Source organism: Naegleria fowleri, assembly GCF_008403515.1.
Source record: "Naegleria fowleri strain ATCC 30894 chromosome Unknown tig29, whole genome shotgun sequence".
Lineage (NCBI taxonomy): Eukaryota > Heterolobosea > Eutetramitea > Acrasida > Naegleriidae > Naegleria > Naegleria fowleri.
Genome location: NW_025407961.1, coordinates 131955 through 155541, shown reverse-complemented (window position 1 = coordinate 155541; position 23587 = coordinate 131955). Strand labels below are relative to the sequence as shown.

The window sequence follows — 23587 nt, the reverse complement described above, 5'->3', positions numbered from 1 at the left end:
GTCAAATTGATATATGTGATGTATCCATGTGTATTTCACACTATAATTGTGTTTTTTGGAACCAGTGTGAATTATTGATCATGGTGTTGAGTACAATATCACTGATCATGACAATCATGTCACATTGATAGTTTCAACGTTTCATTGTCTCAATTAACAGACGTAGACTGTCTATAGAGAGTATTGGGATGTATTTCTTTGAATAACACAATCAGAAGTGTTTTTGTGAATGTTCTGTTGACAACACATGCATGGCTTGCACATTGGACGAAATCATTCAATGATTGATCAATTCTCACGGGGAGTTCCTTGACAATTATTCATTCTTGTGATAATATATGTTATTGTTCATCATGATGAGCACTGTAGAAGTATTTGTTGTTGAGAATGTGAATGAATAGTCATGACAAATCCCTTTGTGTGATCAATGATGACAAGTACAGCACTGTTTGGAACAGGTTTGTGTTTAATGATTGAATATGTGTTTATATCCTTTGTAATTGATGTAGTTAAGTCAAATAGAGTGATTGTGAAGAACCTCACACAACAAGGAATTTCATGTTTGAACCATGTCATTGCCTTTGTGTCCTTCAAATAAGATAATTCTTAATATCCATGATCCAGACAAGAGATTTTATCAAGGGTTTGGGTTTGGAAATATCGCCCATTCAGTGATCCCAAAATTTTTTAATTTTCAAATATACAACATATTTAGTTGTCTTAGGACCTATAACGATTGGATGGTACAAGGAAAAAGGAACTTGTTGTCACTTCCTTCTTTTCATTTGAGTCGTCCGTATCATCGGAGAGTGACAAAGAGGACAATTTAGAGGTTGATGAGCTTGCTGAAGAACTGCACGATCCCACCGTTTCTTCAAAATTCTTTCTCTTCATGATGATGATGATGATTCGATCCAACAACAACAACAACCTTCCACAGTTTGTGTTTCTTTTTGGAGAACGAATTTGTGGAGCATTCATTCATGAATTATTGCACTTGCAAAAAAAATTGCGCTGAGAATTAGTGTTGTTTTCAGGTGGGAATCTTCGTATATATGTGTAATAGTAATGGAGAGGGATCTTTGAGATGGGAATTGCCATCGTGGACGTGCCTCGTTACATCGTGACATTTTGATGATCTGTTCACAGATTCATTGGATTGATTCATTCAATACAAATGTAAAAGGCATTGAATCAAACAAAGTCCTCATCGTCTTCTAAGACCTCTTCTTCCTGTTCAACATCTGGATTCTGTAATGAGTATTGTTGTAATGTCATACCTTCAGAGTTTAAAGTTCCATCCACTTCTTGGACATTTAGAAAGGTGAAGGTTGTTCAAAGTTAGACTCACTTGTTTGAGAAGTTGATTCATGGATGGAATCCGAATCATTGGAGGATGAAGAAGGGACCGAGTGTGAGGAGGATGTGGGGGTATTCGTTGATGATGATGATGATTTTCTCTTTCTTTTAATGCCTCTTTGCTTCATGAATTGGTCCAATAATGTCTGTCGTAAATGTTGCCAATCGTTTTTTTTGATGTGTCAATTCCTAATGTTTTAAATGGATGGGTTTAACATCACTTGAGACATCATGTCCCACAGGAATGAAATTTTTATTATTAATAAGGATTCATCTTGTTTCACTATTCTCGCTCCATATTTAATCGTATGGTCCAAAAATAGAAATTTCAAAGAATTCAGCCATTAAAAAAAATGTCATTACCAATCGAACCGTGTACATTGGAGGGTGAGAGCATAGGAACCCAGTTGAATCATCATCAGCAAGCTCGAGCGAACGGAATAACAACGAGGGATGGAAAAGTTTCAAATTCTGAAACCACACTTCCGAACATGGTGCTACTGTCAGGTTGTCATCATCATGAAAATTATGGACCTGTGATGGGTATTGCTATCAACAATCATCGGGATTCTACAACAACTCATCTCGCACCCTTGCCATCATCTTCGACGAATATAACTTCTCTTCCAGACTCCGTATGGAATATCATTCTTTCTTTTCTGTTGAATGTATTTAAACATTCTACAAAACGAGCGAATTCATTAGGCAGTGATTTACAAAGTGTCACGTCCTCCTCGTCAGAAGAGCATCATTACAAATCTCCTGAAGAGTGTTATCATAGGTCGATATTTGACATTGAGGTTGTACCGTTGGTGTCACAATCACCTCTCGCCAAGTTTTATGAAACACGTTCGGACAGTGTCAATGAAGCAGAACAAGAGTCCATCAAATTTTACTGCGAATTTTTTACTACATGGATTAGAATTTCCCATGTCAACAAAAGACTGAGAGAATTAATGCGAAAAAGTCTCGTGACAGAATTCATAGAATTTGATTTCATTAATTTCATGTACTTTTACATGATTAACGAGGAATCTCTTGTTCTTGATCATCAACCATCAGGTATTGAGCTTGAAAATTGTGACAATGAGACTCTAGTGTTCCAAAAGGAACAATACAAACATTCAGTTCATGAGCTGTTCATTGAATTTATGCAATCCATGATGAACTCTGAGTGTGCAAAAAGAATTTCTCTCGATATTAATTTTGTATGTGATTGGGTGACCGTTACTGAGAATGTAATTGAATTACCAAGTGTTCCGTCGACACCAACAAAAAAAGAAAACATATTACATTATTACAATACTTCATTTCCCAATGTCGAAGTGCTCACCTTAAACTTTACATACAGGGGAAGAGAAGGAGGATATGGAGAGGAAGAACAATCGAACACCCGTTTAAAGTCTATTGACACAAGTATTATTCAAAATTTGACCGAATGGAAGAGCTTGAAAGAACTTCGATTATGTTGGCATGTCGAAGTGAACGAAGACACGAAGAAGATTGATCTTGAGTGTGGATCTCATCTTGTACAAGAATTCCTCAAAATTATCAATGAGGCAAAAAACAATCCCAACATTGAATACGTATCCGTTTATATTAATGGATCTGCATTCCATGTGACAAAAACAGAAGAGGGTGCTATTGTTTGTAACCATTCATTTCCTTCCGCAGTTTTTGAACAATTAGGCGATGTTGTTGATGACAATAGTCACCTAAAGTTATTATATCTCTGTATCGACCATTTTGGATATGCAAACTACAACAAGCAACTCTCACACATGTCGTTTTTACAAAATATTCTCCATATTGAGCTTGAAGAAATTAATATTGTTAACATTAATCAATTATTCAATCTTCACTATCCAAAATTAGTTACACTGATATTGACAAACATTATTACTTCAGGAATTACAGGATATGATGTGGCAATTTCCTCTCAATTTCCAAAATTGGAGGAGCTGGTTCTCAAGTCAAACACAGATTCTTCGAATATTTTTAACGTGGTCAACGTTGATGCTGTGTATATGAAAGCTCCTGTGATTAAGAAATTATCGCTCATTGGAATTCACAATTTTTCCGTTTCAAAGAGTTCATTTGGCTCACATCTCGAAATGCTTGAAATTTTGACCACATGCACAGACATGATTCATAATTATTCAAGATGGATTACCACCTTGAAAGGGTTAAAGAATCTAATTTTTAAAATTGAGCCAGAAAGAGGTAAAACCTACCAAGAATATCAATCGAATGAAAGTCTAGAACAATCAATATCAACAATTATTAATCATGATGGAATTGTTGATATCTTGTTAAAGGATACCAGATTTGCAGGCATTACTTTAAAATGCCCTCAAGCGAAAAAAGTAGTCATCCGGATGCCACATTTGCAAGACTGTTTTATTGAATGCGCCCAATTGAAGACGATTGATTTGAATGGACTAATCATTGGATGCAGCTCTCGAGGAAATAAGAAATTATTCTACTATTCACATCAATGGAGATGGGAGACCCCTTTAGTGACCTCATTGAATTTTTCTAATCCTCAAACTTCTAGCGGAATTATTCTTCCCAATGCATTAATCTCTCACATTGAGGAGTTGGTAATACGTCTTGTCATTACCGCATACGAAAAAGAAAAGGAGCTTTTGCCAGCATTATTTATGAGAATTGACGAATTGTGTGGCAAAAAAAGCACAAACAAAACTTTGAAAAATGTCAAAATTCAATTAGATATTAGCACGTTTTATTTGACAAATCCTTTGATCAAGAGCATGAGTGCATGTTTGGAGTGGAATGAGAAAATTCCTTATGAAAGCGAGCAAATGAAAGCAACCATTCAACATTTGTTGAAAACAGCCAAGACAACAGAAAGGCTCAAAGACGATACTCTCTCCATTGAGTCCCCAAATTTAATCTCTTTAGAAATGAATATTCATGAATCAGTGCAAAAAACCAAACTGAAGTGTCCAAACTTGAAGAGTGTGGATCTTATTCAAACTTCCTATCCTGGCCGTCTTAAATTTTGTGACAACGAAGATAATCCATTGGAATCTTTCACATCCATGGGTCTATGCTCACCGTTCAATCATTTGCATACGCATCGCTTTGCAAATTTGAAAATTATTGAAATTATGGATCCACAACAACGATTTTCATTTGCATTGAGCCAACTTCCATCCTTGGAAGTGTTAGATGTCAGAATGGAATATGGTTTTTGCTACAATGGAGAAGAGAGATCCTACGTCACACTTAAAGATTATGTGCATTCCAATCTTAAAATGTTACGATTATTTGGAGTTAGAAATGTTACAATTGAGCTTGACTTGCAAACACCCAAACTTCGAATTTTAGACATTCAGGATACTGATGGACGAAAATGTGAAATTACTTTTAGCAATTGTCCCAAATTAATGAAGAAAATGTTGAGATATTCCTTAACTAAAGAACACAAAGAAAGGTAAAAAGTTTGACATTTCCATATGTTTTGAAAAGTTAATTATTGCAGACCAAAGATATTACGTTGAAGCAACATTCAGTAGCTGTCAACCCTAATTTATGAAGAAGACGAACAAATATTGGAACGTTGAAGAACGATTTAGAAAGTCGTTGATTGCCCTCTTACCATCCCAAATAAACTCTCTTTGACAAGAGACATGTCCACCAAAACCACCATCAAAAAAATGACTTCACTCATTTACTGCACAGACCCTAAAGTTATTAAATCATTATTCACCAAGTATGACTCTGTATGTATTGCACATGTGCAAGCAAATTGTGTCTCATGAGAGATATCGAAAAACAATTATTTTTTTTTGTGATTATGAACAACCCCTCCAACCATCCTGTCATTCCATCCTGTCATTTCAAACATACGATCATCCCAACCTGTCATCGAATGGACACTCGGACATGCAGAAAAAACTAGGACACATTAGCATGACAGATTTAGGACAACTCACCTCCGATTTGGGTTTCAATTTTGACCAAGATGAACTTCTCGCCTTGTCCATGTATCTCGACAAAAATTCAGATGGGAATGTCACTCTCGATGAATTTCAACAATATTGGATTAAAATTGCATCTGCTCATGAATTAACAGTCTTGGAGAAGAGAATGGAGCTATTGACACAAGCAGCAACCATGTTTAAAAAGTATGATACGAATGCTAATCGAGTGTTGTCTTCGGATGAGTTTGAAAAATTCTACAAGGAATTATATCAACACCGGAATGATGCGTCCATGCAAGAAGTTCAACAAGCCATGCAAGGTTTGGATTTGGATAAGAATGGAGTGATAAGTTTTCAGGAATTTATCATTTGGTTGAATTGGTTGAATTTGAATTAATCTCTCTTGCTTCAGCAATGATTTCACATCCAATGGTGTGTTGCAATAAATTTAAATTCAATTTGTAAAATCAATCTCTTGCTCAATAATGATTTCGGAGTTCCTAAAAAGTAAAATTTTTTTTGTACAGTCCAAAAATAACTAAGAGAATTCCTTGTAGGTTACATCTCTTGACAGACTGACATTTACAATTTTACTAAACCACAAGGTGTCCAGAAATTTCTTCCTTCACAACAACAAGACTACTCACCGTCACATCATCATTGAGCAAGGAATGAGCGATCTTACTGCTACATACGTTAATCAAAATGGATGTCGAAGGCTGGGCTGCTTAGGTTGCTGGCTTCCTGCTCAGAGCAGCAGCAGTTGGAGACTTCCTTTTTTTATATCTGCAACATGGCATACCTGAATTTGTAAAAAAAAACATAGATCTTAGTTGACATTTCCATTACGTTCTATTTGAAATTGTCCTTTTCGTTTGTCAAATTCTAAAGTGTGTTCCAGTGCACGTGCTGTTTGAAATTATCATGAGTTCTTTGACCAGAGGATAGAATCCTCTATGTCATCACATCCGTGCAATTACAAACGATCACTTGAAACATTCCCTCTGATAAATCTAAGGGCGTTTCCATTACAATGAGGTGACACGAGGTTCTAATCACCACAATGACTTTTTTCTTGTCAATGTCCAACATTTTCTGAGCTGGAACAATTGAATGGTGTCGTTCTCTCGGAGTGGTCCTTCTCCACCACCACCAACTCGTGCAAAATGTTAAATAAAAAGACTCACATGATGGTGTTTGACGATCTCGCATTGAGCACGACTCGATCATTTCATATTAAATACAAAGAAAGTTGTCGAACGTGTCAAGAGACTTGCATGATGTCCACAAAGTGTTACAGACGCACCTCCTCAAAGTATTCTTCAAAGAAAAGAAAATATGAAAGAATCCACCATCAAGATCTCTCGAATGGACTTGAAGAACAAAATGAATTGCCAATGAGACATGAACGTTCACCAAAACAGGTCAAAAAGCAACTCAAATTCAACTTTGAACAACAAGAGACAAATCCCAACAACAAATCCTCTTGCGCATCAACACAAGCGAATCCTCTCTCCTTACCTCAACTCAAGAAACAACTCGATGAATGCATTGAAAGGTATCCCGATCTCATGACTACTCTTCTCTCACTGGTGAGGAAACATGTACTCACGAAACAACACGTCATTGATCAATGTAAGGAATTTATGCATCGACAACCACACGATACTGACACATGGTTGTTGCGAAGGTCTTTCCCACCTCCCTTACCATCGTATCCTTTTTAAATTTTGAAGGAGGAGGAGACAAAGCAAGATAATTTCGAGTCATCCACTACACATTGACAATGTGATGGAAAGAAGAAGACAAAAAGACAAAATACCAATAATGAATGAACTTGTTTTTATGCAGTCTTTTTAAAATTTGAACAAAATGAATTGGATATGAAAGAAGAAGAGTAGGCAACCTCTGAACCAAAAGGGTCCTTTAGACCATTTACAGTTGATCAATAATTATACAGTAGTGACTTGAACTTTCTCAATAAAATGTTGTCTTTTGAATATCTCTCAAGAGATTCGGTCTGCAACCAACACCCAGCACACTCTTGTGACGTTGACAACATGGAGTTGGTTGCAGACCGAATCTCTTGTGGATTGAAGCAATTCTCTCACTTTTTTAGACAAAGCTCCTTCTTGTTCTGAGTATTTCTTGTTTTGGAAGCCCACAATAAAAATTACCCTTTTCATCACTTAAAAAAACAACCTTAGCTCCAAAATGCCACAAATCAAAAAGGTAACATAATCATTGTGTTGACAAGAACGGTCATCAAAACGAGAGTTTTCACGGTGTTGATGTTTGATCCATAACGAACAAAAACATCAGAACGTGGCATCCACCTCCAAATCAAACTCCACCTTAATGACAGTCGACTGTCACTACATGTAAACTGATCAGAATGATCATCAAGTGAGAATGAACTTTCTGAAGGTTGAATTCGGTTAAATCTGGGTGTCAGCACCAACAAGAGAATTTCAAAAGATTCGTTCTCAACCTCCTTGTTGGTGCACGAACAAGCTTACTCGAACAATGTTTTGAAAACAGCTGATGCGTGGTTCTAGTGTAAATGGCAAGAATTGTTGTTACTGGTGGATTCGGTGTTCCATACAACTGTCGTCCAGTCACGAGTTGGATTAAATTCTCAATTCGAAAAAAACTGAGCTTTTCATGTCAGCACGAACAAATCCACCGCAAGAAGTACAACCACCACCTCCCTCCGAAACAACAAGTCATTCTGATCGAGTTTCTTCCATCATTCTACCTGCATGGATGATTGGAAATCGATATGGACTGTCATCCAGCTCTTCACATGCACTACGGACCAGAAGAAAGAAACGACCATCTTCTCACACAGCCAAGCACAATAATGGTGAAGAAGAATCACATCGAAATGTTGATTCCAACACCTCCTCCAATAGAAAACACAAGCAACCAGTCAAACAATTGACATGCGAAAATTGTAAAACTGTGGAAACACCTGTATGGCGAAAGGGATCGAATGGTGAACCACTGTGTAACAAATGTGGTCTCTATGAGTTGAGACATGGCAGAAGTAGGCTTTTGGAGTTTGATTCTATTCGAGAATTTAGAAAGAGAAAACAAGAGAGTGAATGTGACCACACATGTCACACATTTAAGAGTGCCTCATCCATGCGTAGTGGTGGAGATCCTCACAGTGAGCATCTTGAGTGCATGCCAACCTCACAGAAAAAGACTAAATACCAAAGTGTCACCAATGTCCCCATGTTAACAACAAGAAACTCTCCAAAAGATCAAGTTCCTTCCTCTGTGAACAACAATAATTATGGCAACGGTGACTCTTGTTCGACGGTTAGTTTCGAAAGTCAGTCCCTGCTTCGATTAAAACAACAATTAGAAGAGGCAATCCAGAAATATCCAGAGGTTGTGTGTACCTTGATTTCACTCGTTCAAAAGCATGTGTTGCCTCAATATCTCTCAAAACATGTAGATCAACAACAACAAGTCTCAACAACAACAACAACAAACACTCTCCATAGTAATGCTCTCCATCCATCCTCGACAACATCCTTTCTGCATGCTTCAAGTTTAGATCCTCTCGTGAACCATTCGAATGTTCTCAACCTCTCCACTAGTTTGACAAGTGATGATAGACAGAGTGACAGGGGCCTATTTTCTCCCATTGTTGTTGACCTCACTCATTGTTCTTCCACTTCTGAGAGCAGCAGCTATCATTCAGGACATTCCAGCACTCTTGAAAGTAATGACGAGGAGGAGGAGAACGATGAAACATCTTGGGACTTTTCTCTAGAGTTTTCTGATGATTGTGAAACCAATGACTCTCTTTAGTGTCTTTCACATCATAACATCCAGAACTGATCAATGAATTGTCATTGGTGTCAATACGCAGGCGCATTAAGGTTTTTTCTCTCCCTCCTTCTCATGTCCACGCATTCCACCATAACCACCTGCATCGTGTGATCATAGTTCAACCATGATATCAACATCTCCACAATAGATTGTAGTTACGAAACATCGAACAGCATTCTTTCATCCATGTACCATTTAAAACAACAATTACATGATACACCAGAGATCATTCACACTCTAGTCTCCAACATTCGAAAGCATGTATTATCACAACCAACAATGGTTTCTCAATTGAAATGTAACATAATTAAGGGGAAATGATGTTCACTCCTCTTCACAGAATCATTAATCATTATCTTTATTAAGGAAAAATATTATTCACTCCTTCACAGAAGGTATTGAGACATCATCCTCACCATTTAACTTCACTCTCAATTTAATTATTGGAACATAAAGTGTTTTCTTTCAATAACAGTCATCATTCCAAAGGTCATCAATATCACAGATTCAAAGATGAGTTTCAAAGTAGTTGTAAAGAAGAGGAGAATACGAGTGAAACACAATAGACATTTCCTTAGATCAATCAACCCCACTATTGTAAATACCTTATGTAAATTAGATAAGAAATTAAAATAGCAACATTTAGTCATTATAACAATTGCACTTGATTCACGTGTTGTTGAACTAAAGCAACTTTTCATGAACTGAATACCATCTCCTTTTTCCATAACAAGAAATCAATCACGCTTCAATTCAAATAGACGGTCAATGGTTCACACTGGTAAGGCATCCAGTATTGAAATAGTACCACATAAACACATGTTGGATGCTCTTTTCGGAATAATTTTCTTCTTTTCGCGTTTCCATTTGAGAGAGTTCACCCGAATCACATGTAAGTTTTCATTCAGATTTTTCTGCTGTCATGAAATCAATAGGACTTTCACTTCTCGATTTGCAAACCATGAGAGAGGCGCTCGTGATGCTTCAAACCGGATCACCTCTTCAAGTGCATTTCGGTGAAAAAGTATTCACAAGAGTGAAAAAAAACGTTCAAGAGACTTGTCACATGCCTTTAACTACCAGTCCAGAAAATTTTCTTCAACAACAATCGTCTCTAGAGCCACAACATCAACATCACTCTTCATTGCCTGACACTATTTTCATGGAACACTCAAAAATCTATCCCCAACAACAACCTCTTGGTCTTTTTTCATCTCAGACAAGTCCCAACTCATTCCCAACTCAACGTCAAGCATGTGCCAACTGTCAAGCCACTGAATCTCCTGTCTGGAGAAAAGGCAATCATGATGAAATGCTTTGCAACAAGTGTGGACTCTATCGGTTAAGATATGGCAAAAATCGACCAACTCATGTGAAAGCTGGACGAAGACAAAAGAAGAGTTCTTCAAAGAAACGAGATTTACAAGTGACATCTGAAGAAGAAAGCGATAAAACATGTCAAGAGCAAGTATACACTGCTTGTCCTTCTACCAAGAAAGTGAAAACGAATCCTTCGAGCGAAAAACTCACCATAGCTCCTCGTGAACCATCCTTCAGCCCAGATAGAAGTACTGTCAGTTGTCAAAACTCTTCGAATGGCAGCGATTTGCAAAATTCCTCCTCCTCAACATCGTCGACGAATAACTTCAATGAATTGTCATTGGAATTTCTTGAAAATGAATCTCTTTTCAATGACTTGGATGGTCACGTGGAAGGAATCATTCCACAAGTGTCAGTTGTCGAAAATCATAATATCCAATCATCTATGGACATCCTCAGAAAACAATTAGCAGAAGCCTCTCAACGATATCCATTACTCATGAATACCTTAATATCAATCATAAGGAAACATGTATTGAATCAACCCAACGTTGTTGCAATGATTCAATCTCAGCAACAATATCCAAAAGTGCCAAATGTCATGCATAGTCATTATTCACCCATTTTAGATTCATTAGTTAGCTCACAACAACAGCCTAACAACAACAATAACTTTTTCATGCGAGAGATGGAATTTTATTCGATACCTCAATATTTTCACTTTAAGAGAAATGCTTAAACCACGAGATGGGTATAGAAGATTTCCCCTTGTATTTTACTCGTCAATAAATCGCTCATCACCAACTTCACCTTGGTTAAGTCTATTGACAACTCAACAACTTCGATTCGACTTTTAAGGAATTAAATAAATGAGGTCATCACTTCACGTCATCACTCTCTCCTGTTGGCGATATTTGATCTTGTTGTAGATGAAATGAACAGAAAGTGAAAGCAGTTGATTAATACAAACATTTTTTGCACCAATTAAAAAAAACTAAAATAATTAAATAATATATCATTAAAACTTCAATTAATTCATTAAAACTTTAACAAGAATGGATGAACTTGCCATCCAGTTGGAAGTGTTCTCTTCACACTCTCTCTTTCTTCCATTCTTTCTCTCCACTTTTTAAGCTTTGGAAGATTTTGTTCATTCAATCCATATCTCACAATTTGATAATAATATGGAAATAATGAAACATCAACAATTGAGGGACGATCCGAATCATTAAAATAATTCATATCATTTCCCAATCGATTTTCCCAAATCAACATTTCGCTTTCAATTTTTTGTTTCCAATATTGAACCAATGTTTTGTAATCTTTCATTTCTTTTGGAAGTTTCTTGTGTGAAGTGATACTCTTTTCTTCCAATTCAATAAATGTATTGATCATGTCTTTACAGGTCTGAGCAAATGCTCCATTCGCTTCATGAAACCAACTCAAAATCTTTCCATAAAAGGCGCGATCTTTTTCTGGAGATGGAATGAGAGGAGGTTCTGGATAGTTTTTTTCAATATAATTTAACATGGCTGTTTCTTCTCGAACGGAGGCGGAAAAGTCTTCAAAGAGTGGTAATTCACCTTTTGTGTGAAAAAGTGTGTGAAAATAAGTGTGAATGTCAATTGTCATGTGTTTTGGATATAAAACAGATTGAATGTATGTGAATATATGTGTAAATATAATATCAAAGAAGGTGAATGTGTCATTGAAATAAATTCGTGGTAGTGATAGTGATGATGGTAGTAAAAGGTTTTCAAGAATGACATGGATAAATTTGGAAAAAAAGAATAAATTGTCATTCACAATAGTTGTAGTGGTATTCATTGGACATGATCACAGCATTGTTAGTAGCATTGGTAGTGATACATCCGAATAGAAGAATCAAACATTGAAATGCCAAAAGATCATCGTTTTTAGATCATCACGTGAGACAACATCATATTTCGATCATCGTCATCATCATGACATCACAAAACATTCCATTTTTAGATCATCATCACACAAGTGATTAGAAAAATCAAATTCCATCCAAACAATAACAACAAGATCCGTATTACCAAAACAAAAACGAGAGTTTGAAAATATATTCACCCGATCGTGATGATGATCATGTTCAACAACAAATATTGAATTTAAAACTTGTTGAACAACTTAATATTTACCTCTATAACTTAATTTTCTAATTTCTTCATTTAAATGTTCTCTATGTTCGAGGATCACGAGACGGGTTTCGTATTTGACAGCTTTTTCTTCGAGCATTAAACGAACACGCCAACCATTGGTGGCATATTTCTTCTCCATGGGACGAAAGACTGTCACGACCATTTTTTTTGATGACTGACAGGTTGATGTGTGGAATCCTTTGAGAATGGACACACAAAATAAATTCCCAACTGGTCAAGACACACCATTCGATTCACATCAAATTTTCATTCCATAATGAAAAACACCTCTTTATAAAAATCCATAATATTGTTCCTCTTCCACAACATTATAAAACAATTGTAAAATATATTTCCAGTCATCTCTGGAACGACATCTTGCCGACAGAGAAGACCATTTATCATTCACAAGTCTTACAATCACTCGTGTGAAATCTTCCTTAAATGAATCCTGTAATTTATAACTTTCCATAAAATCGAGAGCTCTCTCGACAAGTGAAATGGTATGATCGTCCACAAAATTCTTTTTCAATAATTCCAAAATTTCAAATCCCTTTTGTTGAAGATATGAAGATTGTAATTTAAGTGCTACTATTTGCATGCAGAAAAATAAATCAATTCCATCTTTGGGACCCATGAAGGGAGAAAGAAAAGAATTGGAATTGGTCGTCGTGTTGTTGTCACAATCATTGTGACTACCACCATCACAGTCGTACATCAATTGCAATGAAAGTTCGAGCGCTTTTTGAGTGAAATTTCGATTCAATAAATGTAATTCACTTCCAAAACATAGAGAATATAAATCAAGAGTTTCCATGCCATTGTTGTTGTGATTGGTGTCATCATTCAGATCTGATGAGAATTTTCTTAGAAATGAATCCAAGACTGGAGAACAACTGGCAAGAATGGTTTTGTGAGCTTGAATGAAATGTGAACGATGATGATTGAGTGCGACCTTAATGTCACTTGTCTCTTGATGATTGTAAAGAGATTTTCTTGTGGATCCCAATGTGGTCACAGTGGTCAGAGTAGGATGTGCATGTGATAATTCACTTCCAACAATTATGGAATAGGTGAGAGAAGTGTTCTTGAACAAGTTTGGTAATTTTTGTTTCACTAATTGTTGAGCAAACTCGGATTTCACATCGAGTGACATGTCCAATAAATCTTTGCAATATTCTCCAAGTAAGAACATCCACTTGTAGGAGGTGTTTGAAATGTCATGGAGAATCATCTCGTGACATTCATTCAATGTTTTAAGAATTGTTGAATTGATCTTGTGTTGATGAGATGAGAAATTGGATGATTCAAGATGATCCATTTCTTCCATGCATGAAACAATGTCTTTTAAAAAGATATTCACATTTTCCATATCAATCAAGTTCAATAATTTCCACAAAATTTTCATCTTGAGATGAACTTGTTCTCCCGATTTCACATAAATAGATAATAAAAATAATAACCTTAATAATTTGGATCCATCATTCATGAGGGTATGATCATGATCTAGATCTTGTTCATTCGTAATTGTGTCAATCAGTAATTGAAGAAGTGGGACATCTGATGGTTGTGACACATTCACACAGCGCCCCTTCTCAGAAAGCATTTGAGCCAAACTTGGGCATGATTGTTGCAACAGAGGTAGAAAGACATTCAAGGATGTCTCTTTCACAGACGTGTGAACTCGTTTCATAAATAATGGTTTGAGAGGAATTGGATGTGTTTTTCTTTTTTTCAAAAACTCTTCTTCCATCTTGTTGTAAAAGATGGTAAACTTTTCTCCACAAGCCACTGAATTAAATGTTTGCATGAGAAGACGATTTGAAAATTCCACACGTTTGACCTCATTCACATAAATAGGTTTCTTTTCTGCATTTGGTTGTTGTTTCTTGTTTGAAGAATCACACGAAGAAGGTCTTTTCGAAAGAAATCCCAATCTTCCATCATCATTTCTTCCTAATCCATAAAATTGATCAAGATAATCTGTAATCATGACATGATGATATCCACAACAAATGTCCTTAATTTTGGTCGTGAAAGGAATGTCATCCGTCTCTTTTGCTTTCAATCGAAATGTTTTGAATGGTTTTGTGGAATGCTGATTCGAAGAGGAGCTGTTTTTGTTTGGTAACAACATGGATTGACGATAATAATCCATCACAGAGGTTGATGAGCTGCCATTCACAGTAGTAGCATTAGCATTGTGTCTTGGTGAATATTCTTCTCCTGAGCTGTTTGCTGTCGTTGTGGATCCATTGTTGAACACAAAAATGTCGTCATTGGCTGTGGATGCAAGTGTAAATGTCGCTCCACAATGAATTTGTTCAAATTTTTCATTTGGAATATTCACTTTTTTAAAAGATGGAATAATTGAGATTTTTCTATACATGGTAAATCGTTTCTCTTCCATCCAAGTGGAAGAATCTCCAAAATTTTGATCATTGAGCTCTCCACCAATTCCACAACTGTACAAGTCTCCATCTGTGCTCAATACGACGGTGCAATCGATGGTAAATCGAATGGATTTTACAGGAGTGTTGAGTGGAACTTGTGAAAAGACACTCACTTTTGCTTTGGGAAGTAAGAGACCTATGATGATTTTCATGCATGAAAAGGTTTTCAGTGATAGATCGCATTGAATAATGATTAAAAAGTTGTGCATGGATGATTTAAAAGGATTAGTGATATATATCGCATGATGGATGAAATTATTGAAAATATTTGTGGATGAAAGAGTGGGAAAAAAAAGGTGAATCAAAAAAAGGAAATACTTCAACTTACCCAATTCGGCATTAGCATTCGATCCACACACAAACAACTCTCCACGAGTAGTAATGATGGCACTATGATTAAATTGACAATGCAATTGTTGAATGGCTTGTTCCAAACAAACATTAATTTTCGAAAAGATGAATCTGTCACAAAAATCACCCAATCCCAATTGACCTTCAGAATTTGCTCCTGTGGAATATAAATCTCCATTATTGGTCACAATGATGGTGTGATTGGAACCACAAGAAACTAATCGAACTCCAAAATTTTGTTGTAAATCATTCATTCTTGAAAATGCTCGAGAGGCTCTTCGTTTTGGTAAAACTGGTTTTCCAATACTTTCGACTGTAGGAATGAGTAATTTCAAATTGCATTCCACAAGAAAATTTAATTCCAAATCGTGATGAGGATTAAATTCTTTTTGTAAAAGTGTCACTTGTTCGGGAATGAGGTGTGGTGCATGATTTGTAGTTGTAGTTGTGGCTGATGCAGCGATTGTGGCTCGAGGTGACACCATTGGAACACTTTCTCTGGGTGAGATTAAATTGAATCCATTACTGTTGTTGTCATTGGGAGATGTCGCATTCATGGGGCCTCCCAAACGAGCATTGAAATCCAAATATGTCGAGTTTGTCATTCTTTGATTCAAAGTTTCTGGAATACCCAATTGTCCAAAATCATTTCTTCCACTGCAATAAGATGATCATGTGTCCATGATGTCAGTTGTCAACAACAATATTTTCCCAACATGAAATCCATTTAAAGAGTTGAATTGAAAACATATTCCTAACCTACCTACAAAACAATCTTCCACTCTCTGTCAAAATCATGTAATGATTCGAACCGCATGAAATGTGTCGAATCTTCTCTCCAAAAGGTAATGATTTGTAAAACAATGAAGAAGAACCCAACGATGAACCATTTCCTCCATGTCCATGTGGTTGTTGTTGTTGTGATAGTTGTAATTGTTGTGATGGTTGTTGTTGTTGATTCTCTCTGTTCGACGTCTTTTTCAAATATTCCATTCGTTGTTGTTGCATTCGAGTCGTATGAAAGACAGAACCACACAACAACAAGAAACAAACATTCTCGGCATCAACTTGTTGTTGAAGAGCAGCGAGACGTTTCTTTAAAGTTCTCTTCTTGATTGATTCGAGTGATGAATTTGTCAAATAGGAATTTGAATCATGATCATCATCGGTGACAGAATACAAAGAGAAAGGTTCCAACTGGTCGTCAAAGTCATCCCTTCTTGAATGATGATGATGGTGATGGATCGTTTCGGATTCATCATCATGAGGATCCATTAAATAGTCTTCTTCTTCTTCTTGTTGGTAAATCTTGTGGAAAGGATCTTCTCGAGAGGTATCGACGTCTAATTCATTATCATCATCTTCAACAAGAACAGAAGAAGATATAACACTTCTTGGATCATCTTGTAGACCTCTTCTAGGAAGAGCATGAGGATAATGCCACGAAGAAGAAGAATTTAATAATTCAGCATCGGAAGAGGAAAAGGAAGAATAGGTCGATGTGGAAGAGGAAGAGGATTCAACACCTTCTGCTGATGAACTCGAATTCATCATGTACCGAATGGAGTGATGGTTGTTGTTACTGTTGTGGTTGTGTTTGTACTGGTTGTTCTGGTTACAATTCACCAAGTGATGATGTGTTGTCTTTTGACAGTTGTGAGGATTCACCAAGTTTTGATGATAGATTTATATGAAAACACTCGAAAGAGTGTGATGCAAGGTGTGACTTTTTATTGTGGGCCTTCTTATCTTGTTCTTTCGATCCTTGCTTGTTCTTTCCAAACTAGAGTTCTCCATGACAGATGAAGTTTGAAGGATTGAAACTCTCGGTCTTGGTATCATGTTCCTTAATTGGGTTGCACCAACTTTAAACTCTCATTTTCATGCTCCATCATGAACTCTTACCTCTCTCTTGTTCTTTATCCTTAAACTCGAGGGTAAATGCCACCAAGAGCGAGCATTTTTGAGGTCCACAATGTGAGTGTTTCCTAAACTTGGTCCATTTCTTTGATTTTCACTACTGCCAGAACTCGGAACTTGAAAATATCAATTTCTTGAATTCTTTTTTCGAAATTTTTTTAAAAAAAATGTCTTTCAGTAATTATGGCCTTTACGGAGATTCCGGATCGACGACTCAACCACCATCATCACTCAACAATGAAAGTGGTGTTCATTTCCAAAATTCATCGGTAACTTCCTACTTGTCCTCACAACGAAAATTTGCAAAGCCTTTGGATGCCGGAAAAACTGAATTACGGATTGATGAAAGCAATTTTAGAAGAGAAGATGATTTGGAAAGTCATTATCGGGGAGACGTTGGAAAGAAGAAGAGTGCTGTAAAGAGTGCTTTGGTGAATTTAGTGAAAGCTGTTGTGATTATGATGTTATTTGCCTTCTTTGTAGGAGTGGTGATTTTAATTGTTCAGTTGGTGGAGTTGTTCCATGCTTCGCAGGTAGGTTGTGAGAATGATGAAACTATTTAAAAATTAATGTTCATATGATGACATAAAATTATTGATGTGAAAATTTTAATGATTGGAATTTTATTGAAATATTCCACAAATATTGTGATGATTATGAAATTAATTTGTTGTCGTATTCTGTTTCGGAACTATTCACACATGTCGAATTTATTTCAATAACATTATCTGAAAAAAATTTACAAATATTCGTGCGAATGAATTCTTTGTAGATTGCCGATTATAACATTCATATTAAGTTGAGTGCTGAATGTGAAGCTGTAGCAATGGGTATCAATAACAGAGTGACAGACATGGATCCAAACCAACAAATTAATTTCAATATTACTCATCAACCTCACATAACGTTGTACTTGACAAGATTTATTTCCGAATTTAGAGATACTATTGTGAGTGACGTGAACAACACCTTAATATCTCAGTTTAATACCCTCAATTTGGGTAATTGCTCGATATCTACCACTACTTATTTTAATGTGTCAGGCTCTTATGCCATGTGGGACGTTCATAATTCGCCATGTCTTCAAGGCCTCAACAATGCAATTGTTAATGCCACAAGTCGTTACGTTGATCCACGAAGTAAGAGCACAATTCCTTCCTGGGTCAATAATTTGCCACCTCAACTTCGCCAAGTGAAAGTTTTGATGATTCAACAATACGGTTCACCTAATGTTTTTTCACAATTTCAACCTCAGTAAGTATTTTATGGCGATTCAAAGTTAGTGCAAGCATTGTTGTTGTTTCGTACGGTGATGAAAATGTCCATTCTAATTATCCTAATTCATTCGAAATCATTCAGTGTGACCATAGCACATGATGATGTGACTCCAACACAACTAGACTCTGCCGTTCGTGCAATTGGAACTCCTGTACCATGCACCTATAAACTCAGATATGTGAGCATTGGCCTCACTGGAGATTATGGTACAGTATTGAGAGGAAAAGATGTTGCTATCTTTGATTTGGAGCAGCTTTAAACTATAAATTTATTTATTTTCCTTTCGAAATTTTGAGAGTTTCGTCATCATGATTTCATGTTAAAGAGACAACCAAGAACATTTTTTCGTTGTGTTTCATCAATACTCACTAGAGAATACCAGTCCTTCTTTCTTCTTTTGATTGGTCGGAGAGCCAAACATCATTTTCTAGAGGTAATTTGTAGTACATATATTAATGGGAAAGTAGTTTCTGACGTATTGTGGGGTGAAACTTGTGGTTTCATACACAAATTCAAAAATGTGAATGCATGAAGGCATAAGGTAAATCAATCAACAAAAAAGGTTGATTCAACATGTGTCTCTGAAAATAGCCTTTTAATTATCGGTAAACTCGTATTTTTGAATGAGCAATGTCGCAAACCAATAATTCACCGTTTCTCTCATTAAGGCAGACAGCTACTGGACGTCCAAAATCGGACTGTTGTTGTGATGATTGTTGTTCATCTCCAATCGACTTTAGGAAATGGCCTTCTGGTGAGATGACTTGTAACCTGCAGTTTCTTGTATCACACACAATTAAATTTTGACTCTCCTTGTCCACTATTACACTGCTTGGAAATCTAAATTGAAGCTCCTCTGTACCGCTTCCTCCAATGTCTTTCTCCAATTTCCATGTTTGATCCTCGTCATGAGCTAAAATATCAATCACTTCTCCAACGGTTTCACACACAACCAAATGCCCATCCCTTGTAATGTCTATTCCATAGGGATAAGAAAACGAAAGAGAAATGCAATCTACTAAATCTCCACTGTTTGCAGATAGAATCTTCACCTCATTGTGCCTATAATCACAGACATAAATCTGATCCTTTCTTAATGGAGTGCTCTGGCCAATTGGAAGATGATAGCTGTACATGGCCAATCCTCTCGGTAAATTGAACATATCTTTCGTGTTGGGAAAGCCAGAACGCCAAATATATTCACAAGAATTCGGATTGCGGAGCAATTTTCTAAGATCATACTTGTACACACAATGATCTCCGCCACTCAAAATAAGAGCATCGTTCTTGTCTCCATCATAATTTTCCTGGACGAACATGAAGGCTACCTTATAAGGTAAATCAATGGTGTCCAAATACCGTTTCGTTTGTAAATCCAATACTAAAATTCTTCCAATGTTATCGTCGGAAACAAGAACGCATTTGCAAGCATGTGAAATCTTTACATCACTAGGGCAAAACAGTTCGTAATCCTCTTCAGGAGAATCGTCGCTGTCTTCGTCGTTGTCTTCTTCCTCATCAACGAAATCCTCGAAATCACTGTCGGAATCTTCTTCCTCATCATCGTCTTCATTTTGCACCTTTCGTACCTTTTTATCTTTGCAATCAATAACGTCCAATAATTCAAATTTATATGAAAAGGCCATTCTTTTTTGATCGCGCAATCTTCTGGTTAAGAAGGTTTGTAATTCCCCCATGGTAATATTATTTCGAAAACAATTTACAACTTCGTGAGAATCAACTTTTTCTTCACGATCTATATTATTTGAAAAATCACAAAGAATTAAATGGATTCGTTCATCATCAAGACCGTCGGATCTGTGATCTCGGGCTTTACAATCATCAAAACATTGTTCTTGGCGTGGCTGCATCATTATCCTTTCGTTGAAGTAGGATTTGTGTTTCTTTTTTTTCAACCTTGAAATTGAATCGGGAGTTTTGCTCAACTTTGAAGGTACCCCTTATTTCTCATGCTTCAACTCTTCCTCTTGAAGATCATGATTTGCCAATACGAACAAGAAATTTCTTAATCATCTCATCATCCAACGAAAAGTGCAATAAGGATGTTGTTCATCATGGAGTAAAACTTAAGGCATTTTTATTTATTCCGCCATAAAAAATATCCAAAACTTCAAATTTCTCACACCAAATTTATCCCATCTCATCACCATTTGATTGGTGTTGATTGTTGTTGCATCAGCAGATCGGAAACCAATCATATTTTAGAATTATAATTTTCTGACAATTGTTGGAACTAGTTTTACTCCTATTGGACGAATCATCGAGCTAGGAATTTTTTGTTGTTGGAATTTTGATATCATTATTTCGGAGCCTTTCAAATCATCATCATCCTGTGAATCATCAATTTCTTTAATTTATTTGTAGATTTATATTTACACCATTCTCAAATTCGCCATCACTCCTCTCTCATAGATGTCTTACAATTTACTACCAAATGGAATGGTTCCACAACAACAACATTTATCGTCTTCCTCGCAACAACCTCCGCCTCTCTCAAGTATCGCACATAATCCTTCACTGATGCCCCCTCAACGATCATCGTATCATGGATATCCACCACCACCTCTCTCCTCGGAAAGCTCGGCTCATCTTCCTTCTCACCATAGTGGATTTTCCATTCCACCAAATGCCAGCTACAACAACGGCAGCGGCATTCATTCTCTTCCTCCCACAACAACTACTGTCTCTCATCATTCATCCACACTAGCTCCTCCTGTATCATACTATCGTCAACATCATCAGCATGTTCATCCTTCCTCTCATACAGGCAACATATTCGGAACTCATCCTCCTCAACCAGGTTACTCCTCTTCGCATCCTCCTCATCCTGCAGGAGCCCAATATTCGACTCACCCTTCTTCAATGATTCCACAAAATCCACACAGCATGATACCAACTAGATCTTCACCGCAATCCTCCTCTTCACCAACCTCAGCAGAGGAGGAACGACAAAATAACAACAGATATCCAACACATCCATATTCTCCATGGTATGCAAATACGAGTGCACATCACGGACATCCTCCACCACCAATGTACACATCTCACCCTCACTCCTTTAATCCTCATTCTGCTTCGTCCAATTTATTGGAGAATGGTGGCTCCATGATTCCACCTTCTTCACAACAACAGCATCATCATCTTTTCAAGCCACATCCAGGTCACATGGGAGGAAATGGTGTTATGAAATACGGTGCAAGCATTAGTGATCCAAGTGGCAGACCCTTTACAGATTACCAACAGATTGTACATAGTAATAGCAATATAATGCAGACTTCATCCACAGGCGTTGATCCCTATCATTCAACCACAATTCCTCAACCAGCAATGCATGTTTGGAAAAAGCTCATATTTGAAATGGTACAAAACTCTGGATCAAAGAAGCCAAAGAATGAATTACCTTTAGCTCGAATTAAAAAGATTATGAAATCGGATGAAGAGGTTCGAACCAAGACCATGATCAGTGCTGAGGCACCGGTGTTATTTGCTAAGGCGTGTGAAATGTTCATTATCGAGCTCACTCTTCATGCATGGGTTCACACAGAAGAGGCCAAAAGAAGAACCCTTCAAAGAAATGATATTGCTGCTGCCATTGGAAAAACTGACGTTTTTGATTTCCTTATTGACATTGTTCCACGAGAGACTGAAAAGGTGCAGCACACCTCTCACAAAGCAAATGACGACCCCTATACTCACTCGGTATCAGCCTCAGAAATTGCACGTCATGCTGCCACAACTAACACCTCAGGAGGAAAATCTACAATTGAAACCAATGCTGAAGATGAAATATCCACCGAATCAGATGACGATGAAGACGAAGATTTCGGTGTACATATGCTCATTGACACTCAGTCAACTAAGGAAGATGCTCCCTCAACTCAATCTCATCTCGCGAATATTCCGTCAATAAGTGCCCCAAGTGGCCACAATCATGCCAGCAAACCAATGACTGACAACACAGCACTGCAACCACAGCACGTGTCAGCCCTTTTGCAACCTTCCCTGATACCATCCACTAACAGTAATACCAGTCACAATTTCAATCCATCGGTCATGATCAGTACAGGCAGTTGTTTTTCACTTGCTTCCTCTTCCTCATCAACAACAACTGCAAACAGTGTGCTTGGTGGTGGCAGCCGTAGCAACAACACAAACGAAAGCAACAATAGTTCTGTGAGGTCCCCTGGTACACACCAACAACATATGAATGAGAGCACAAGCAATAGCACAAGTGAACATCAAGACGAACGTGAACATGGCAACATTGGAAGTCGTTGTTTACCGAGTATGGATTCCATGGTTTCTTTTTCATCGGTTGAGAGCACGAATGAGTCGTCCGCCTCCCATTCGAATCAGCCTCATGCCCAGGTGACATCAGGAAGCAATGTCGGAACCGAAGAAAGCAGTCATCATCACGAAGAGGAACAACAAACAAAATCAACAATCCAACCCACTACCAACAATCATCCATCTATTGAATCCTACTCATTCCCCATGTTTCAATAAAACCACCTCTTGTGATGGCATGTTACTATATTGGTTCTTTCATTATTACTGCCAAGGAAACGAGTTCAACTCGAGACCCCATTTATAAAAACATTGTGATGGTGGCACATATCAAATTTTGGAATTAATATATTTATTGTTTAGTAATTTAATCGGTCTTGACTCTGAAAGAGCATCCTTCAGTCAAACGGGCCTTACCTCCGGTTGGTTGGCACAAAACAGTGGAGCAGTTTCCGCACAAAACAACTCTCTTAGCATGGCTGAAGACAGTGGTAATCTTGTAGCAACCAGGGCACTTAACGTCCATGAAATAAGAGTTTGGTGATGGAATCAAACGCTTCAACTTATGTTGAGTTGCTTGTTGCTTTGGATCAGGATAGAGTAAATCTTGTTCTAAGAAGCCCATGTTTATGACGAA

At 37.1% G+C, this 23587-nt stretch overlaps 10 protein-coding genes across 10 annotated transcripts; 7 read left to right on the top strand and 3 right to left on the bottom strand.

The window, feature by feature from the left end:
* Positions 1-1712: 1712 nt before the first annotated feature.
* FDP41_002288 (uncharacterized protein) lies at positions 1713-4823 on the top strand (the record flags this gene model as incomplete). Its single annotated transcript, XM_044705465.1, has 1 exon — positions 1713-4823. The coding sequence occupies one exon, from the start codon at positions 1713-1715 to the stop codon at positions 4821-4823; it is 3111 nt and encodes a 1036-aa protein (XP_044563181.1).
* A 219-nt stretch (positions 4824-5042) lies between these two features.
* On the top strand, positions 5043-5706 carry FDP41_002287 (uncharacterized protein; the record flags this gene model as incomplete). Its single annotated transcript, XM_044705464.1, has 2 exons — positions 5043-5108; positions 5278-5706. 2 exons carry the CDS (start codon positions 5043-5045, stop codon positions 5704-5706), a joined length of 495 nt encoding a protein of 164 aa, XP_044563180.1.
* Positions 5707-6589: 883 nt separating this feature from the next.
* FDP41_002286 (uncharacterized protein) lies at positions 6590-7036 on the top strand (the record flags this gene model as incomplete). Its single annotated transcript, XM_044705463.1, has 1 exon — positions 6590-7036. One exon carries the CDS (start codon positions 6590-6592, stop codon positions 7034-7036), a length of 447 nt encoding a protein of 148 aa, XP_044563179.1.
* A 937-nt stretch (positions 7037-7973) lies between these two features.
* FDP41_002285 (uncharacterized protein) lies at positions 7974-9134 on the top strand (the record flags this gene model as incomplete). The annotated part of the gene is made up of 1 exon (XM_044705462.1): positions 7974-9134. One exon carries the CDS (start codon positions 7974-7976, stop codon positions 9132-9134), a length of 1161 nt encoding a protein of 386 aa, XP_044563178.1.
* A 943-nt stretch (positions 9135-10077) lies between these two features.
* FDP41_002284 (uncharacterized protein) lies at positions 10078-11214 on the top strand (the record flags this gene model as incomplete). Its single annotated transcript, XM_044705461.1, has 1 exon — positions 10078-11214. One exon carries the CDS (start codon positions 10078-10080, stop codon positions 11212-11214), a length of 1137 nt encoding a protein of 378 aa, XP_044563177.1.
* Positions 11215-11513: 299 nt separating this feature from the next.
* FDP41_002283 (uncharacterized protein) lies at positions 11514-12803 on the bottom strand (the record flags this gene model as incomplete). The annotated part of the gene is made up of 2 exons (XM_044705460.1): positions 11514-12058; positions 12641-12803. The coding sequence occupies 2 exons, from the start codon at positions 12801-12803 to the stop codon at positions 11514-11516; spliced, it is 708 nt and encodes a 235-aa protein (XP_044563176.1).
* Positions 12804-12932: 129 nt separating this feature from the next.
* Positions 12933-16998, bottom strand: FDP41_002282 (uncharacterized protein; the record flags this gene model as incomplete). Its single annotated transcript, XM_044705459.1, has 3 exons — positions 12933-15229; positions 15422-16101; positions 16208-16998. The coding sequence occupies 3 exons, from the start codon at positions 16996-16998 to the stop codon at positions 12933-12935; spliced, it is 3768 nt and encodes a 1255-aa protein (XP_044563175.1).
* Positions 16999-17531: 533 nt separating this feature from the next.
* Positions 17532-18901, top strand: FDP41_002281 (uncharacterized protein; the record flags this gene model as incomplete). Its single annotated transcript, XM_044705458.1, has 3 exons — positions 17532-17897; positions 18137-18618; positions 18724-18901. 3 exons carry the CDS (start codon positions 17532-17534, stop codon positions 18899-18901), a joined length of 1026 nt encoding a protein of 341 aa, XP_044563174.1.
* Positions 18902-19241: 340 nt separating this feature from the next.
* Positions 19242-20288, bottom strand: FDP41_002280 (uncharacterized protein; the record flags this gene model as incomplete). The annotated part of the gene is made up of 1 exon (XM_044705457.1): positions 19242-20288. One exon carries the CDS (start codon positions 20286-20288, stop codon positions 19242-19244), a length of 1047 nt encoding a protein of 348 aa, XP_044563173.1.
* Positions 20289-21075: 787 nt separating this feature from the next.
* FDP41_002279 (uncharacterized protein) lies at positions 21076-23169 on the top strand (the record flags this gene model as incomplete). The annotated part of the gene is made up of 1 exon (XM_044705455.1): positions 21076-23169. One exon carries the CDS (start codon positions 21076-21078, stop codon positions 23167-23169), a length of 2094 nt encoding a protein of 697 aa, XP_044563172.1.
* Between the last annotated feature and the right edge of the window lie 418 nt (positions 23170-23587).